The sequence below is a fragment of the Fusarium oxysporum genome, chromosome III (assembly GCF_013085055.1).
Source record: "Fusarium oxysporum Fo47 chromosome III, complete sequence".
NCBI classification, from domain to species: domain Eukaryota; kingdom Fungi; phylum Ascomycota; class Sordariomycetes; order Hypocreales; family Nectriaceae; genus Fusarium; species Fusarium oxysporum.
In genome coordinates, this window is record NC_072842.1 from 79,967 (window position 1) to 98,429 (window position 18,463).

The window sequence follows — 18,463 nt, forward strand, 5'->3', positions numbered from 1 at the left end:
ATGTATCTGATAGGGTTTATAGACTCCTCCGCTCTCGACATTTTTGGATAATTCAGCCACCTATTTCAAGGCCGAATAGGAATATCCTATCATGCATCGGTCGATGCCCAATTCGCCCAGGCTGATGCGGCGTTGATGCAACAAAAGCGGTAGATGATATCGCGTGTCATCGCTTCGTCCAAGGATGGAGAAGATAGAATCGAGGCTGAAGCTGAATATGTGTCAGTTATATTAGGCTGAGTAAGTTGCGTCGCGTGTCTACTCTCGCGTTCAAAGTCAAAGTGAAGGTCAGAGGCGGTCGTTAGAAGATCCTGGCGCGTGACGGACGGAGCAACACACGTACGTGAAAGCTTGACAGAGATGAAAGAGCGCGCCGAATCGGGGACAGACAGCCCAGTGTATCGTATCAGTCGAGTGGTAAAGTAAAACAAAGGTTCAATGGCGAAGAAAATAAGGCCCGGGCCGATCCATCGTCCGAGGTTCCAAAACGCGGCTTTAATTTCTGGATCAAGACACGTAAGAACACAGCAAAAGATCACGTCCTACCCTACTTACAGTATCGGTCGTCGTGGCTTATATTAGAATTTTCCTTTAATTAGTCATTGACTTATTCTGGGCTTTGTTTAATGCTTGTCCTTCTAAAAAGCGGCTGGTGATGATAAGAAATATACTCTCTGACAGTTTTCAGAAGCAGGATTCCTTAGGGTTAGGGTTAACTGCATCATCAACTCATCGCTTGCGAGTTTCACGGTCTTAGAACTGGATAGACCCAGCAATGCTAATGATAACAAATCGCCGCCCAGTCGGGGTCCGATGATATCCGACACAGGTTTTGTTTTCCTTCGTTCAACGTTTTTACCTAAGCTGGACTACAAATAAATCGCTCTCAACTGTTCAACTTCCTCTTTATATTATCTTTTCGGTCAGCCCATAAGCTGCTTTCATCCATAGCCTTAGTTTTCATTTCCAGGTGCGTCTTATTGTGCCTCCTCGCCTTGCCAACCATCGAAAATGCCGGAACTTCACGACAATGTGTCACGTGTCAAACGCTTCAATTTTCTCGGGACCACCATTTTTGTCGGCCTTCGTGCAGCAGATGTGTGGCTGCAGCGCGCCCTACTCGAGAAGGGCTGGGCATCCAAGTTGGTCGAGAAGGCGGGTGGGCAACCCGTAAGCCTTGTGGACCCCATCACTGCACAGATACAGCCGTACTTTAACGTCATCTCTCTGATGGCTCTTGGCAGCAGCTTGAAGCAAATTCTGACAATGCTCATCGTATCGGAACAAGACACTCCACCAGCCTCAGCCTTCTTGATTGCACTTTTCAACACTATCTTCAATTCTCTGAATACGCTTCTCTCTGTCTGGGATGTAACGTCACAGTCACCTGTTACCATCCTCAGGTCGCCTCCAATGCTGCTTGGAATTAGCATATATGCGGTTGGTATCTCCGCCGAAATGACATCGGAACTTCAGCGGATGATATTTAAAAGAAATCCTAACAATAAGGGTAAACCATACTCTGGCGGCCTGTTTTCTTTTGCTCGGCACATCAATTACGGGGCTTATATACTCTGGCGAGCATCCTATGCCTATACCTCTGCGGGATGGCCATGGGGTCTTCTTACGGGCTCGTTTTTCTTTCATGATTTCGCTACTGGAGGCGTCCCAGTTTTGGATCGATACCTTACAGATAGAGTCAGAACTTCATATCTCTCACCTTGACATGATATCTAACCATTTTATAGTATGGCGATCGATGGGCAGCAATCATGTCTCGTGTTCCGTATCGTCTGCTGCCATATATTTATTAGTAGTCATGGCGCCTTCGCTGCTGAAACTACCAAGAACGGAACATAAGGGATACGTATTATGGCATGTCTAGCTAGACCGGAGCAACGCAAAGATTAATCGTGCCAATACTCAATTAGTTCACAATAGGGCTCATAGGAGGTTGGTCATTAATACATAGAAATGATCACTCTATTAATGAGATCACATAGTTGAAAAAACACTATGGCTAACTCATAGTAGCATATTAGTCGATTTAGGAATCGTAGCCTTACCCCCAGCGAGATTAATCCTTGCTGATCTCCTCTCGTCTTCGTGGAATAACTGGATAGCAGACGGAGGATCTTTGAGCGCTATACGTATAGATCCATAAAGAGTGATCAGCGTAGCTTTGCAAGCTCGTAGTACTGAATAAATCTCCAATACCTTACCAGAGAAAGGATAGAGGTAATTAATTACGTATCCTAGCTGCACTCCTTTATCGATGAAGGACGTATGACTTGCAAGAGCTTTCCATGCAGCAAGCGCTAACGGAGATTCGTGATCATTGACTGCGTGGAGCAGCTCTAAACTCAAGATGAATTGAGGTACATAGGAGCAATGAAAAGCTGGTTGATCAGAGGTTCCCAATACTTGAAACATTGCCAATACTACAGGAGTCAGCAGAGGAGATATTATGAGAGAACTAGGACTTGATGACTGTAGTCAGGACTAAGGTTCAGGCTCGAATGGTCTGCCACTGCAACAGTCCTCTGATTGGCCGTGTAACTGATTCGGTTACTAAAAGAAACGCTCGTACTGCAGGAGAATGGATGGCTGCTGCATACTACGGCGAGAGTATGTGTTTCGCATGGCTCTGCGGCCGCGCTCTTAGTCAGATAATTGCGAGCGGCGACACCAATGCTAGCTCTGACTGGTTTCCATAGACGTTTCTCATTACAGGAAAAAGGCTTAGAGAGAAGACCTCCAGCTCGAGAAAGCGAAGTCTCACCTCTCACATCACATATTGAAGTTTTATGGCACTTAATTGGAGGTCTGAGATGCGGAGCCCCTGGTCTAGAGGGTGCTCTGTCTTTACGATTTCTGGCGAGTCTTAATTCCTGAAATATTATATTCTTCATGCCTTTCTGTCGCAGGGTAGGCATGGTCTTCGTGGCATCAGGAAATAACTGCCTTAATAACCTAGCTATATACTTTACTTAACTCTCTGGCAGTGAGTAACCCACCCTCGGAACAACTAATTAATATACTTTGCTGCTGTTCATCATATTCACTTCAGCCCTTTAAGCACGCTCAGTGCGATGGCTTGACTTGAAACTCTCTGCTCAAGGTAACCAAAGAATACGCCGAGAATTATCAATCAACAGCAATCAATATTGTTCACGCGCTTAAAGAAAAGCGAGTCGCAAAAAGTGAGACTACTGATCCTTCCGGCATAGGGGGACGTATCCAGATGGAGTGTAAAGAGCATTTCGATGGGTTTCATTCGCACGATCGTGCAAAAATCGCAAGTAACTACAACGAATATTAGTATCTTCTAGATCCACGGGTGCTTTTTAAACGTTGTGCATACTCTTCGTTTACGGCCCAGTCAAGTTTTTGAGCATTCTGTGACTCGACAAACCGCATCGACCCTTTATGCTTGGACTTGTATGACGAGTTGGTAAAAGTCTGTAAGTGCCGGGCATCCACGTCCTTGCACGAGCAAGCCTGCCACGCACATTAACGAGTGTAAGGGACACAAGGCTCGGTATGGGCTAAGGGGTAACTCACGTCGGAGGGTTCCATTTGATGGACGACTTGGCCTTGCGAATGCTGCCTTGCGGAAAACAGAGCCCCCAATGTCTGGATACAACCAGTATCGTCAGAGCAACTACAGTCTCAGCCGGATTTTGGCGCAGCAGGACCTGCGGTATTGTCAAGAGAGATACAGGCAGAGTATGTGAGAATCTAGCTCCGCTGCAACACCAAGGCCGCATGAGTTGTGTTTTGTGCCATATCGAGTCACGGGCGCTGCCTAAACTCGGAGGCGACCTCCGCCTCCCTCCCTGCCGACGTGGCGAGAGCCGGAACCATAAGTGGGACTTACTGATTGCGACGCTGGTCGGACACCGACGGCGGTGGTTGTGGATACCGTGCACAGGTCAAGCCGGCCCCCGACGAACACCGTGCCTCTAGTTTGTTATTTGTTGCGTTCCACTACTACTCACGGCTTTATTCGGTGTCTCTCAGTTTCCGACTGACACCTTTGAGCGATACTCCGCGATCATATCTGGATGACAAAGCAACCACCGTCTGTGAAACCATTGAATTTTTGACTAAGCAGAGATGTTCTCGTCATCTTGCCATCAGACTAACTACTATCACAGAGGCATCTAAATGTCAGACAAGGCTCGGACGTTACTTAAGCGCTTCTATAATAACTATTGATTTTTGATTTTTTTCCCCCTTTTTACCTTGGCAGATCCATTTGCGATGCGGTCGCTCAGCATCTGCCAAGCTTTTCCCAGACTGTGTGCTTCCTCAGGCGACATTCCGCGGCCTGCCCACTTAGCCTCATTATTCAGCCGGGCGTGATCCACAGCCTATGATCCTTTTATCTCAGAAAGCTTCCCTTGCGTGACAATTGTACCAATAGAAACTCTTCAATCAAAGCTGGGCAAGTGACATACAATGGTCATCAACCCTGACAAGAACGAATTTGCTCCAACACCAGAAAATGGAGTTGGAACCAGGAAGTCGGGTATAAGAGCTGCCCCAATCTTTTATGATATCGGTCACCAACAGATAACGTCTAGATACATCACTACGGCTATCGCCATCATAAAGCGATGATCCCCCATAGCGAGAAAGCGTCTCGACTAGATGTCGAAAGATCCTATGAGTCAACAGCCGACCAATTTCACCCCCTTGATACTCATGCGCATGATAAATCGAGCCAGACAAAAGATTGTGAGAACGCAACTGCCCCAAACCCTATTAGGTCTATTGAGATAGTAGAAGATCTCGAATTACAAAAGTGGAACTATCCGAAGGGCAACGTGCCGCGGCTCGGTTTTGCATTCTTGTCTTTCATCATTGCCGGCATGAACGACGCTGCAGTTGGGGTACGAGTTTGAGCAATGTCTTCGTTTGTTACACAACGCTAACAGCGACAGGCCTTGGTTCCTTACGTAAGTGACAAAGTGTTTGACTGTGTGCCATTTCATGACCTTTCGCCAAACATGATCTGACGCCGATGTAGCTTGAGAAATACTACGATCTCAACTATACAACAGTGTCGCTTATTTTATTGACGCCATTTGCTGGTTACGCCATTGCCGGCTTTCACCAAGGCACATATTCACTTACGTTGGGGCCAGAGAGGAGTCGCCATTCTGGCGCCTATGTGTCATGTCATTGCGTTCACCATCGTCACAATTCACCCACCGTTTTCTGCTCTGGTTGTGCTCTATGGCTTGAGTGGATTTGGTAACGGACTGGCCGATGCTGCGTATTGTGCCTGGGTTGGAGCTATGGACAAGTCGAATCAGATTCAAGGCTTTATGCATTCTTGTTACTCTCTGGGTGCACTATGCGGGCCTCTCATCTCGACTTCGATGGTCGTTCACTCAGGCTTGCCATGGTACTCGTTTTTCTACGTCATGGTTGGTATATCGGCCGTTGAGTGGGCTGGACTAATGTTAACCTTTTGGCGAAAGACTGGCGCAGTGTACCGAGCGGAGAATTCAGCGGGAGGAGAAGACACGGGTGCAGGTACCAAGGAGGCCTTGAAGTCCAAAGTAACATGACTAGGTGCTCTTTATTTCTTTACCTACATGGGAGTCGAAGGCAAGTCGAGGATTTAACCTGAAGATGAGGAAACCAGACAACTGACTCTTTGAAGTGGGGCTTGGTGGCTGGATTGTCACATTCATGTTACGTACCCGAAAAGCAACAGCATTCTCATCAGGTGTTTCGGGTTCGGGTTTCTGGGCCGGTCAAACTCTGGGGCGGGTAACCCTGGATTTTGTGACGGAGAGATATGGCGAGCGAATTTGCATCACGATCTATCTTGCCTTTGCTGTTGCCATGCAGCTCATCTTTTGGCTTGTGCCTAGCTTCATGGCTTCTGCCATCGCCGTGGTTTTCTTAGGAGTCTTCCTTGGTCCCATGTTCCCGGGTGCCATCACAGTAACTGCTAAGTTACTTCCCAAGCGCATCCATGTAAGTGCGATAGGCTTTGCAATGTCGATGGGAGGCACTGGCGGAACTATTTTCCCTTTTATTATTGGTCCACTTGCGTCCAAGTATGGCGTCTGGGCTATGCAGCCTTTTATTCTTGGACTTCTAATCGTGATAGCGGCTACAAGTTTTTGCTTTCCCCGAGTCTCGAGATAATCTGGTGTATGTTCGATGGTAGAACTCGGATGCATTTTCTATGTAGCTGCTAAAAGCTCTCCGAGTAGGGTCTAATGTCAATCTCTTGAGTGAATGCAGACCTATGTTGTGTGTGCAAATACCAGTACGTTTCGGCGATCTTGGGAACGTGATATCAGCAGTGGCTGTTAGAGCAGAGTGAGGCATAGATTTACACAAGTACCAAGCTCTACTGCTGAAGGCCCGTTGCTGACACAAAGGAGACAGGCTGCTTGTTGAGTAGCAGCAGTAATTGGCCGATTCCAGTTTCCAGGATGAGTGATGGAGACATGGTCATGGATATGTTGGAGACTAGTGCAGGAACTCATATTAAATTCCAACATTCAGCCGATGTGGTGTGCTCAAAATCGCAGGACAGAAATCCATTCTCACATCAATCGAGACTCATACGAAGCCTGGGCTGTAGTGTTGTGCATTTCCAGGGCTTCAAAGTTACGTCAATCACTAAATATAGACACACATACGCAATGCCGACCTTCCGCAACCTTATCCTCACTACATTCAACTCAGAGCCTTCAATCATCAAAGTTGGCACGGATTATTATATTACCACCTTAACATTTACATGTTTCCTGACATACAAATTCTTCTTTCAACTGAACTCGCAAACTGGCGCCAACTAGACTGCAAAGCCTGTTAGATATACACAGGGGCATGAGTAGCGGTGACACATGGGCAATATGCCTTTCACGCGACGGGAACAAGTTTTGGCTTGTATATACTGATGGGAAGAAAAAAGACGAGACATTTCAGGATTTACGCAATTATATCACCCCCAGTCCTTCTGTTAACGGTCTAGAGTTAGACTCAATTTAAGCCACTTCTTTTAGTATTAATCCATCACTATTCCACGATGATAATGGTCGGGAAAAGCTGGTCAAATGTTGAAGAGATCACCATCTTCTAAATGGCGACCACTTTTGCGGCATCATGCTATGAGAATTCGATCTGGCAGCTGGCGAACTTATTGATCCACTAAAGATCTTTAATGGGATTCAGATTGACGTTACAAAAAGACCGCATATTTGCAAACAGAACGACAAGTGATATTTTCCAATTGCTAATAATCGACATCAGCACACAGTCATGCCTGCACGCTTACGCAATCACATAGCGCCTAGGGTCCCTATAAGCTACACAACAAGGAATATGTTCTCACTTCACGGCAGTTCCCATCAGCCATACTATATTATGCCGGACGTAATGATTCACTTAAGACTTCACCTTGACCTCCAGTCAGAAATCTTTAATCATTTTATTAACTGGCGTTCCATGTTATGCCGTAGAACCACTTTCTGATTTTGTTGTTTATAGGTGTCAGTTATATCTGTCACACAGTCAAGCCCTCGCAAGCGCATCAGGTCTTACATACTTACCATTTGCCAAGAAAAAGCCAAGGCCACAAGTATACTCCTCAGCGCTGTCAGTGAGCCAGCAGCGCATCCTTTGTTCATAAAGCTTGCATTTGAAGGCCGTGCTTATTACGAATTGAGTTTGCGATATATGCTGTGCCCATGTAGTGACTTTGGTCTGTCCCGACTGACTCAGATAACCTGATCTGCCTGACCTCAATGGTATCTGGCAAACCTATCTGTCATGTTGAGCAAAACCTCTTGGGGGAACGCGTACATCGATTACGTTGCTATAATTATATCTGCATAGACATGCTCGTCATCAAATTCAATCACTACTTGTCTCGGGTTTCTATGAAATCTTTCACGTTCGTATGGTTCTCGGTTGTTAAGGACAAGGGGACAACCCAAGCGGCTAGGAATAAATAACTAGCTGTTCGATATAGTGCTCAATTTGACAAGTCTTCTTAACTAACACGGTGGCTTGACGTATTATCACGTACATAGGGAACCACGAATACAACATCTTTAATTCTCCTACCACGGTAGCTGAATTCTGCTATTCCCCCATGCGATTGCCGAATTTACCACTCATTAGTTGGCCAGAGAGAAGTAAGCGTGAGGAAGCTGCTCCAGACTTCGCTTTGACAGATACTCCTCCCAGGTTTCAGGCTTCACTTCCTTATATTGTTCGTTATCAGTCTCGGGACCGACGAACGTCTGACCATTAATCCAGTAGTACATAAAGAATCTGCACCACAAATTAGCATCATAGGCCGAGTTGTTCAGACACGGTCCGTAGACGCCCGAACCTGACGAAAACATTTGAGACTTACAAAGGCATGTAGCTGTATACGTCGGCCGCGTTCTTTTCCCGAAGAGCATGCATCTTGGCCTTTAGGTCCTCTAGAGATCCGAGGCGCTCGAGGTTAGGCTTGACGCCGTAGACCTTACCGAAGGTTGCAGCGATCTCCTTGATGGATTTGCGATCGCCTAGATCTATACCAAAGCTCATCAGTAAATGATTACAGGTGATTTAGGGGCGTTGAATTAGATCTTACATTTCTTGATTCCAATGGCAGACTTGTCAGCAACAATGGCTGCCGTAAATTCGGCGGCATTCTCATATGAAGTGCCCTCAAATGGTTCGTCACCCTCACCCCAATAGCGCAAGGTTTGTGTTTGCGGGTCCCAAACGCTAAAGAATGGGCTCAGAATAGGATCCATAAAGCCACCAATCAAAATGTGAACACCCTTGGTAGTTTTCTTGGTCTGAAGATATGCCTTGACATGGATCATGGGGTCCTTGGGGAAAAGTTCGCCGAGCTTCAGCTTAGTGTAATCCAATGACCAGTCGCTGGCAATGTAACGCGGTACACCAGCTTCATCACAAGCATCGATGAGCTTCTTCTGACCATCAATCATGAGATCATCGGCGCCAAGGTAAGCACAGATAATCACGTCGGTACCGGTGACAAATGGCTTGATGCTCGCGTCGTCAAAGGCTTCACCCTTGAAGAGCTTGACACGGGGCGACTCGGCAATCGAGGGTATCACCTTGGATGGATCGCGAGCATAGCCGAGAAGATTGATGTTGGGGTTCTGAAGCAGCTTTGAAGCAACCAGGCGGCCAAATTTGCCTGTGATGCCAGCGATGCCAACGGTAAGAGACGACATTGTGATGAGTGCGGACGTATTTAGTGAGGAGTAATTGAGTTAGGGAAAAAGTAATGATACAATCGAGAAAGAATTGATGAGAGTCGACTGAGCCGAGTTCGATATGTGTATTTATATCTTTAAGCTCTCGTCCCAAGGGAACATGAGGTACGCCTCCCGCAGTTGGCTGATGAGCTAAGCTGCACGCCAGATGATCGTTGCATGCGGTCTTGGTCGGACACCGATGTTACCAGCTTAATAAGAACTCTAAGAGCCCGACTTGACCTAGCTCAATAGAGCTTAGCGCGCGAGCGGAGAGATCCATATTTTGATGAGCTCTTTGAAATGCATGCGTGGCGGCGTTATCCAGAAAGGCTCAATCTCACCATCCTCTCCCAACCTTCGTGTCATTTCGAAGAGGCGCCATTCATGTGCAGGGTACAGTTAGATTGCGAATCTAGAGGTGTTTGTATTTTAGTATGGTTGTAGAAGACTCCGATCCATCAATTTGAAGGTTCAGGGTAGGCTTAGTTCTAAATAAGAATAACCTAAGCCGCACAACACGAGACGTTCCGCAGACCATGGGTTTATTCGTAATTTTAAACCCCCAAATTCTCGTTCCTAAGTAAGCATTAGTTCTTCAATCAATCCAAAGGGGCCGTATCTTCAAGGCTGCTTTAATTTGAACCTCTTTCCCAGACAGCTTCAAAGCATGAACATGAACATGTTACTTGTGAGTAAAGATATCGAAAACTACACGATATAAAGAAAGCAATAATATCAGTCTCCCTCCATCCAGCTGCTACCCGACAGTATCTACTTTGAATTGACAAACGCGCTATTCTTCAACCATGTCTCCATCTTGGTCACATTGGGGTGGACCTTCTCAATCTTGGCCATATCTGCACCATACCCTTCATCCCTGAACCAATCCACCATGAGTCCCATCTCTGCAACGCCATGCTTCAGGGCTTTGCCGAGGAGGCTAAAGGTAGTGCCAGCTGGCCTCCCTGTCACTCTCTGGAACGTATCGCTCAATTGAGAGAAGGTCAAGACATCTCCCGTGAGGCCAACAGCCCTTTTGTTCCAGGTCTTGGGGTCGTGAAAAGCCTCGGCTGCAAAGAAACCAATATCCTTGGTAGCAATCCATTGGATTGGCTTATCTTTGATTGTATCGCGCAGCATAGTCATGAACACCTTGCCCGGGAAACCGGGGACCAGATTGTCCATGAAGATAACCGGTCGTAGGATTGTCCACCCCATGCTCTTTCTGGCAGTCGTATCGCGTAGATAGTGTTCAATCTCGTGCTTTGTTTTGAAGTGCGGCACGGGTGTAGGGTTGTCCCACGATCGCTCGTCGCCCCCACGCTCAACGCTGCTGTACACAAAGTGCTGCACACCAGCCTTGATCGATTCATCAATCATGGCTTTGCCCTGCTTGATCTCGCCTTCAAGCGTAACGCCTTTACCCATCGAGACCTGTACGGAGTACACACCCCAGAGTGGCACAGTTCCAGCGACTTGTTTCGCAGACTCAAAGAGTCTGGCTGTAGAATCGAGGTCGCCCTCGACCAGACGAATCAAGGATGGCGATTTGGCGGCGAGGCTTTGGGCGCTGGGAGACTTGGCATCACGAGTGACGGCGAGTAGGAGGAAATCGGATGGTTTCCTGCTAAGGAGGGCGTCTACGACGGCACCACCTTGGTTACCCGTCGCACCAGTAACCAAGATTGCTCGAGACATGTTGGTGAAACGATAAACTAGGAGATTTGAAGAAGAGTAAGATAAGAGAGTCGGATGTAATGGCAGTGCTTGAGAGAAAGATAGGTGACTGTCCCTGCTAAGAAGTCACAGAGTTCAAGCGGCCCATGTCTTCCTTAAAAAGTTTGAAAAAGAAGGTGCACTAGAAAAACAAAGCTGTCTGGCCAGCAGGAAATCCCTCTGTTCACGTTTGGAGCTGTCCGTTTCTAAGATTGAATAATCAAAATATCTCCTGCGGCATATGTCGGACACCGAGATTGTTAGCGTCCAGGGATGATGCTTAACTTCGCGCCACTGAGTCATAATACCGATCGCAAAGCTGTGGAGGGGTGCCACAAATTACTTACTAGTAATGTTGAAGCTCATCTGATGTGGCGAGATACCTACGAAGAATCGATAACTAGTCGGCTTTGGTAAATAAATAAAAAATCTTTAACATCTATTCCATTGCAGCACCTCATTTTACTTGCCAGGACCTTTCGTTATTTTTATTTGTATTCTTTCTTGTGGAAGCATGGCCTAATTAATAACTATTATCTTATGAAACACCTCAGTGCCCTCAACAGACATAGACTGACCTGCCTAAGCCAAGTCCTGACTGTTCAGCCTAATGCTGGCCTCTAAAGAAGTGAATGTAGACTTGCCTAGTGCGTCTAATAGCTGAACAGATCGCGATCGTGGCTTTCCAACATCTGCCAAGTCTCGGCTACACTGGAAATCCGCGACGAAAGACTTATCTGGGTTCTGCCGTCGTAGGACAGCAAGAATCGTATCAAAGTTCCATGGCTCTGCCCAAGCAAAGATTCTTTCACCCTGGACATCAGAGAATATTGTTCCCGCAACGTGAAGCTTCGCGGTATCCTGTACATCAACAAAGTACTCTTTACAAGACTGTTAGTGATATTTGCTCTGGAATCAAATAAACTCGGCATTGACATACGTGGAGGGATATTCTTCAGCCGTTCTAGATCGGTCCCGTTCCAGAGACTCTGAATGAAGGATGACGTCGAAGGGTGGCCTTGATTCACAGGGTCAATGCTTTTACCAAAGTTTGTGCTAGGAAGTACTGCAGCGAGTCAGCCTGGGTGGGTATCGGCACCGGGGTGGACGACGCCGTCTATACCTGTGTTTACAACCAAGTCCGACCGACGGGATTGGTCCTTGTGAAAGAAATCCCACACAGCTCTTTCCGCCTCAGTTTTGGTGGCTGCATAGGCCACGTACCACTGTGCCAGCGAGGGTGAATCATGCGCCGCCATCACCGCCTCGTCATTCCAAGTGTCCTCCGTCACCACGATGCCTTCCACTTCAGGTCGAGGAAGAACCGCTGCAACTGACGAGCTGGTGAAGATGAAACGCTGCACGCTCGGCTGCTTGTTGGATGCTCTCAAGGCATTCGTGGCGCCAGCAACCGCAGCGATGATCAAGCTGTCAGTGCTGGTGCCCCAGTCCAGGGGCGAGGCAATATGTACAACCGCAGCAACCCCTTTACAAGTATTAGCGAAATTGAACTAGTTGATTCTAGGTGAGCCTGATTACCTTTTATAGCCTCTTCGAATGCATCTGGCAAAGTCAAGTCGATAACGGGAAATAGCGTAAACTTGTCTTGGCCATACTGCTTGACGAAGAGGTCTTGGATCCAGGCGCTTTTGGACAGATCGCGCACTGTTCCATGAACATTGTACCCCCGTTCAAGGAACTCATTGGCAACGTGAGACCCAATCAGACCGTTGACACCCGTCACCAGAACGGTTGAGCCTTTTGGAATAGCGAAATGTTCGTTGGAAAGAGGTGACATGGTGGGCGGTGAGCTTTACCTAGCTGCAATGTGATGCGAGCCGGAAGGTTGGCTAAAAGATAAAACTGAATGACTTTATCACGACGCTTTAACTTAATGGCTAGTGCGATGAACGAACGATAAAGTTACAGCGACCCGGTATCCGACAAGGGCCGAAAAGGGATTGATCGGTCTGGATTACTAAGATAAGGTAACTAGAATGCTGAGAAGGTGGCAAGGGTAAGTAAATTTGCAAAAGAGTTAGAATGCATAGATGTCCGATGCTTATAGATCATAATCAGTCGGAGTCCGATCTAACCCACTACAAGCCTACTCAGTGTCAAAGCCAGCTAAAATCAAAGTCAATTCCTGCGACGACGGTCTTTTACCTACCAATGACCGAGAAAAAAGAAAAAAAGGAAAAACGACCACCAAAGGAGAGGGAGAAGTCTTGTCTTTCTATAAAATTGTCTGTTCCCATTGACAATTGCATCCGATCTTTTCCCAAGTAACGGCAGCATATCCTTTCCCTTAAGCCAAGGTTTTCGCTCCTTAACACTGTTTCTTTTTCTAATCTGTCTTACTCTCTTTTATTCTCTCCTCAAGCAGGAACCTGGTTTGTTCAGGATGAGCGACGTGCCCAAGAAGGCGCTGGAAACGGACTCGGGTGCCGCAGCCGAGACCTCGATAGATAATGAAACTCAAGGACCAAGTAACACCATGGACGACGAAACAGCGGCGCTCTATCCCGTGGGGATCAAGCTCGCGCTCATAACAATCAGTCTCATGTTGGCCGTTCTTTGTGTTGCTTTGGATAATACTGTGAGTTATCCTTGTCACATTGCTCTCCCCCCTATTAATTAAAATATCCCAGATTATTGCTGTGGCAATTCCGCACATCACAGATCAATTCCACAACCTCAATGATGTAGGATGGTATGCTTCAGCCTATCTACTGACGACATGCGGTAAGTGCGCACCAAAAGAAATTTACCAGATGGGAATACTCATATCATGGCCTAGCTCTGCAACTTCTATTTGGCAAACTTTACGCCCTCTTCAGTGTCAAGATCGTTTTTCTCTCGGCGCTATTTGTGTTCGAGCTTGGTTCTCTGATCTGCGGTATTGCACCAACGTCGACTGCGCTCATCATCGGTAGAGCAACCGCAGGCTTGGGCAGTGCTGGCATTTTCACCGGTGCGCTCGTCACGATTGCGCACACAGTTGCACGGGAAAAGAGACCCATGTTCTTCGGCCTTTTGGGCGGCATGTATGGCATAGCTTCCGTCGCTGGACCTTTAGTAAGTTTTTGCCCTCAATTGTCGCAGTGGACGAACCTGACTTTATGATCAGATGGGCGGCGCTTTTACGGACCATGCAACATGGAGATGGTGCTTTTATATCAACCTGCCTCTGGGTGGTGTGACAGCGGTTGTCATCCTACTCATCCTGAAACTACCCCCCAAGCCGGCTTCAAAGCGAGGATCGTTTCTCCAAGTTCTCAAACTTTTGGATCCCATTGGAACTGCTGTTTTCATACCGAGCATCATTTGCCTCCTCCTGGCTCTTCAGTGGGGAGGGGTCAAGTACCAGTGGTCGAATGCACGAATTGTTGTTCTGTTTGTCATGTTCGGCGCCTTGCTTATTGGATTCGTAACCATTCAGCTAATTATGAAGGACGATGCAACGGGTAAGTCGAGATGATGAGAGGGAATCATCTCCACAATGCTAATATGGACGTTCAGTTCCGTCACGAATCGCTGGCAATAGAACTATTGCCTCAGCTGCCCTGTTCGGGTTCTGTATTGGTGGCTCATTCTTCATTCTGACATACTACATTCCAATCTGGGTAAAGATCCACGTATCGTACGCACGAGGTTATCCTATATGCTAACAATGCGCAGTTCCAGGTCATTAAGAACACATCTGCGGTTCGATCCGGTATATACTCACTACCTATGATCCTAGCAAATGTGGTAGGAATTGTCGGCGCTGGCTCCTTGACTACTAAACTTGGCCACTACGCACCCTTTTTCATCGCTAGTGCTGTCATCATGTCTATTGGCGCTGGACTGATTACCACCTTCACCGTGCACACTGCACAATCCAAATGGGTTGGTTACCTATTCATTTATGGCTTTGGTGTCGGCCTTGGCTTTCAGCAAGGTGGTGTAGCCGCACAGGCCGTCCTGCCTTTAAAAGACGTGTCTATCGGCACTGCCATGGTCATGTTTGTGCAGATGCTAGGTGGAGCCCTGTTTGTTTCTGTTGCTCAAAACCTGTTTACCAATCAACTAGTCAAGAACCTGATGGCTCTGGGTATTCCCAACCTGCATCCTGAGGTTATTGTACATGCGGGAGCGACGAGTCTGAGGTCTATGATAGACCCTGAGGCTCTGCCCCAGGTCTTAACTGCATACAATGCGGCTCTCGTCAAGACGTTCGAGCTTGCTCTTATAATGAGCTGTCTTAGTATCTTTGGTGCTCTGGGTGTTAAGTGGAAGAGCGTTAAGGGGAAAGAAGTCGCTCCAGGCGGCGCTTAATACTTCGGTGGTAATTTGAAAAAGGGCACAGGATACAGCTATTGCACATATATTTCTATGTGCAATTCGCGCTATGAGATAGACATACAGGATAAAAAGGGAGAGACCTTCGGAATGTCATTTTTAGAAGTCTTGGTTATATTATTCGAATCTTATTTACCTTACTGCTCACTCCCAGAGAAAATCAATTCCCTCTTCTGCCATAAGAAGCGAATACAGTTTTCGCATGACTCTAGCATCGTGACTCAATGCTTACACAATTAATTGCCCCTGAATTAAGTATTGGTGCCGACGCCAATATTCGAAGACAATGTTAATTAAAGTCAAAGCTAAAGTGGGTGGGTTTTTTTAGTGTGTGTCGGTGTCCGGCGGACACCGAGAGACATTCTACCTTGCTTACTAATTTTGCCACTCAACATTTGTTCGCCAGGCGTCTCCCTTCTCTCATCTCTTAATGACGTTGTGGACGTCTGGAATGGTTCATCGACAGCCCAGTCGTCTATTCCACCATGAGTCAACAGCAGATGCGCCTGTCATGTTTTGCATGCAAAGCCAAGAAGCAGAGATGTGACCGAGTCTTTCCCTCCTGCAGCCGTTGCCTCAGAACAGACACAGAATGTGACTTTCCGCGCTCAAGGAGGAGCCAGGTTGCTAGACCTATGAAAGTCCAGGAGTTGCAAAGCAAGCTAGGTGTGTAGCAGACTCCCGTTTCCTTCCCTAACATTCTGAGTTCTAAGGACATAATATGGATCAGTCAAACTCGAGGACGAGATCGCGTCGTTGAAGACAAATAATCAAGTATCAGACAAAAATGTATCATCTGATCCCCAACAGACAGATCACAGTCCTAAAATCATCTCGGAGCATGGACCGGCTACTGTGCTGCACTCGCACTCGGCGAGCACCGTTGTAGCAAGCCCAATTCTTACCAACCATGGCCTCACATCTGATGTAGTACTTGAGCTGTAAGGTATTCGTTACTGCAAGACCCCGTAGCCGCTAAGAGAAACTTTGCAGAACAAAGGCGTATTTTGACAGTCTAGCATACGCTGCACCGATGATTCACGAGGATCGCTATTTGGCATCGCTATCCCAACCCCCTGCTCATCAGCCCCCTCTCTGCCTGCAATATGTAGTCATGGCTCTAGGAGCATATGCCTCATCTTGCTCTCCCGAGTTTGTAGAATCGCTCTATCAAAATGCCAAAGCTCACGCGACGTCAGAGGACCCAGATGTATGCTTCCATTGCCACAGGCAGGTGATTTAACAGCTGATCAAAACAGGGGGACGAGCACGACCTTGTTACTCTATCACATACGCAATGTTGGTCTCTGATAGCCAACTTTGAGGCTCTACATATGATGTTCACCCAAGCATTGACCAGCTTATGTCGAGGGATCCGCATAGCACAGGCTCTAGGTCTTCACCAACTGGGTGAAGAGAGTGAGGGGGCGATCCTGGCATCAGCTCAGGAGAGAATTATTCTGGAAGAACAACGCCGAACATGGTGGTTTCTTTTTCTTTCAGACCGTCTCGTTTGTGGGACGACAGGCCTTCCTTTATGTATCAACCAGGAAGATGTGAGATTAGTTTCTATTTCATGTCACGGTCTCTGGTACTAACAGTGTACAGGTGACGGCGTTACTTCCTACATCAGAGAAAGCGTTCGCAGACGGACATTCAGAATTCGCTAGTCCTTTAAAACCTCTACACAGTTTCACAACTCTAGGCTCATCAATCCTTACAGTCCGGGTGTTTATCGCGAATCTCTTTCACCGGGTCTTGAACCATACTTCCTGTATTAGTCCTGGAATACACATCAAACGAGACCAGCACGAGTTTTGGGATCGACATTGCCGGCTTGATAACGAGCTCTCTCTTTGCATCATCAAACTGCCCGAAAATGCCCGCATTGGCAATCCTATCTATAACCGAGACGCCGTTATAGTCAACACCGAACTTCAGGCAGCCATCATCAGCCTCCATCGAGGGGCGATTTGGAATCTCCGCTTTTCCGAACGTAATTCGTGTGGAGAAGAGATAAAAAGACAACAAGCGCACCATAGCCAGGAGCGGGTGATGAACTCTGCGCAAGAAATCGCTCATATCTTGCGTATCGCTGGGGCCTACTCGACAACCTTTATGAATCCGATACTCATCTTTTCCGTCTATCTAGCTGCTTTGGCATTCATAGAAGACTTTTTGGATACGCAAAAAGAACAGAGTCAGGATACTGCTCTGATGTTCCTATCTGCCTTAGTTACGATTGGTGTTCGCAATGTTGTGGCGAGGTCACTAGCAAAGCAGGTTGCTAAAGACATGAGTCATGTTGGTATTGAATTGCCGCCAGATATAGTAAGTGTTGAGCTTAAGCAACTCTATGCTGGTTCTATCTGTGCTAAATTTATAGAATTCCCAGGCCCTACAGTCAGACTTGCCAAGCTTGTTCTCAGCGGAAGTAGGAGTTGCAGCTGCTAACGTGTCATTTCGATGTTTTATTTAACTTAATTCATGTGCATTATGGGCAGTTGGCGATTCCCACTTAAGTCAGTGTATATTCGACTGAGCAACTATGATTCTGATGAGAAATTCATCCCAATCTCGGAGAATTATCTTTATTCCAGGGGTCAATTAGCACTTATTTTTTCCAAACTGCAGCAGGAACTCCTAGTCTTATATAGCTTAACTAGGTATCTATATGCCTAGATACCTTAAGAATATATTTTTTTATCTTAGAAATTACTTTATAATTTTATTATAGGAGTTAAAGTAAATAAGCCCAAGGGCTACTAGAGAATAAAGTATTATTACGTATTATATTTTCCTAAATTACATTAGTATAACATGATAAAGTATTCAGTGCCTGCTCCTCGGTCAAGTGATGTACACAACCCTCAATTCGTTGGGTAACTTGTTAATTCCATGTCCACACCTTGTCGAGGTTAAGGCCATCAAGTAGGTTCAAGTCGGAGATAGTGTCATGGGCCTTGTTCATGATGGAGCATATAGCAGTGATAAAACATCTTAATTAATACCTTCTTAGTATTTATATCTTTAAACCTAGGCCTATAGATATAATACTATAAGAAACTGAAAAAACCTTAATAAATGATATATATAGGTTCTTAGAGTATAGCTCTACATAGCATATTATTTCTTCAACC

At 46.6% G+C, this 18,463-nt stretch overlaps 7 protein-coding genes across 7 annotated transcripts; 4 read left to right on the plus strand and 3 right to left on the minus strand.

The window, feature by feature from the left end:
• Positions 1-1,011: 1,011 nt before the first annotated feature.
• FOBCDRAFT_248495 (uncharacterized protein) lies at positions 1,012-1,814 on the plus strand (the record flags this gene model as incomplete). The annotated part of the gene is made up of 2 exons (XM_031175062.3): positions 1,012-1,698; positions 1,749-1,814. 2 exons carry the CDS (start codon positions 1,012-1,014, stop codon positions 1,812-1,814), a joined length of 753 nt encoding a protein of 250 aa, XP_031046195.3.
• Positions 1,815-4,622: 2,808 nt separating this feature from the next.
• Positions 4,623-6,171, plus strand: FOBCDRAFT_237514 (major facilitator superfamily transporter; the record flags this gene model as incomplete). Its single annotated transcript, XM_059610154.1, has 6 exons — positions 4,623-4,743; positions 4,795-4,898; positions 5,036-5,068; positions 5,127-5,547; positions 5,587-5,622; positions 5,678-6,171. 6 exons carry the CDS (start codon positions 4,623-4,625, stop codon positions 6,169-6,171), a joined length of 1,209 nt encoding a protein of 402 aa, XP_059464317.1.
• A 1,929-nt stretch (positions 6,172-8,100) lies between these two features.
• FOBCDRAFT_177949 (uncharacterized protein) lies at positions 8,101-9,371 on the minus strand. The gene is made up of 3 exons (XM_054703605.2): positions 8,624-9,371; positions 8,399-8,561; positions 8,101-8,313 (listed from the first exon to the last, which is right to left on the minus strand). The coding sequence occupies exons 1-3, from the start codon at positions 9,237-9,239 to the stop codon at positions 8,157-8,159; spliced, it is 936 nt and encodes a 311-aa protein (XP_054559580.1). The 5' UTR covers positions 9,240-9,371; the 3' UTR covers positions 8,101-8,156.
• Positions 9,372-10,034: 663 nt separating this feature from the next.
• FOBCDRAFT_130091 (uncharacterized protein) lies at positions 10,035-10,961 on the minus strand (the record flags this gene model as incomplete). Its single annotated transcript, XM_054703606.1, has 1 exon — positions 10,035-10,961. One exon carries the CDS (start codon positions 10,959-10,961, stop codon positions 10,035-10,037), a length of 927 nt encoding a protein of 308 aa, XP_054559581.1.
• Positions 10,962-11,561: 600 nt separating this feature from the next.
• Positions 11,562-12,777, minus strand: FOBCDRAFT_197918 (uncharacterized protein; the record flags this gene model as incomplete). Its single annotated transcript, XM_054703607.1, has 4 exons — positions 11,562-11,860; positions 11,920-12,045; positions 12,103-12,465; positions 12,519-12,777. The coding sequence occupies 4 exons, from the start codon at positions 12,775-12,777 to the stop codon at positions 11,562-11,564; spliced, it is 1,047 nt and encodes a 348-aa protein (XP_054559582.1).
• Positions 12,778-13,476: 699 nt separating this feature from the next.
• On the plus strand, positions 13,477-15,299 carry FOBCDRAFT_128983 (major facilitator superfamily domain-containing protein; the record flags this gene model as incomplete). Its single annotated transcript, XM_054703608.1, has 6 exons — positions 13,477-13,578; positions 13,631-13,724; positions 13,780-14,057; positions 14,110-14,446; positions 14,502-14,605; positions 14,661-15,299. 6 exons carry the CDS (start codon positions 13,477-13,479, stop codon positions 15,297-15,299), a joined length of 1,554 nt encoding a protein of 517 aa, XP_054559583.1.
• A 470-nt stretch (positions 15,300-15,769) lies between these two features.
• FOBCDRAFT_156312 (uncharacterized protein) lies at positions 15,770-17,981 on the plus strand. Its single transcript, XM_059608378.1, has 6 exons — positions 15,770-15,989; positions 16,054-16,264; positions 16,317-16,533; positions 16,583-16,879; positions 16,932-17,654; positions 17,710-17,981. Exons 1-6 carry the CDS (start codon positions 15,809-15,811, stop codon positions 17,800-17,802), a joined length of 1,722 nt encoding a protein of 573 aa, XP_059464318.1. The 5' UTR covers positions 15,770-15,808; the 3' UTR covers positions 17,803-17,981.
• The last annotated feature ends 482 nt before the right edge of the window (positions 17,982-18,463 follow it).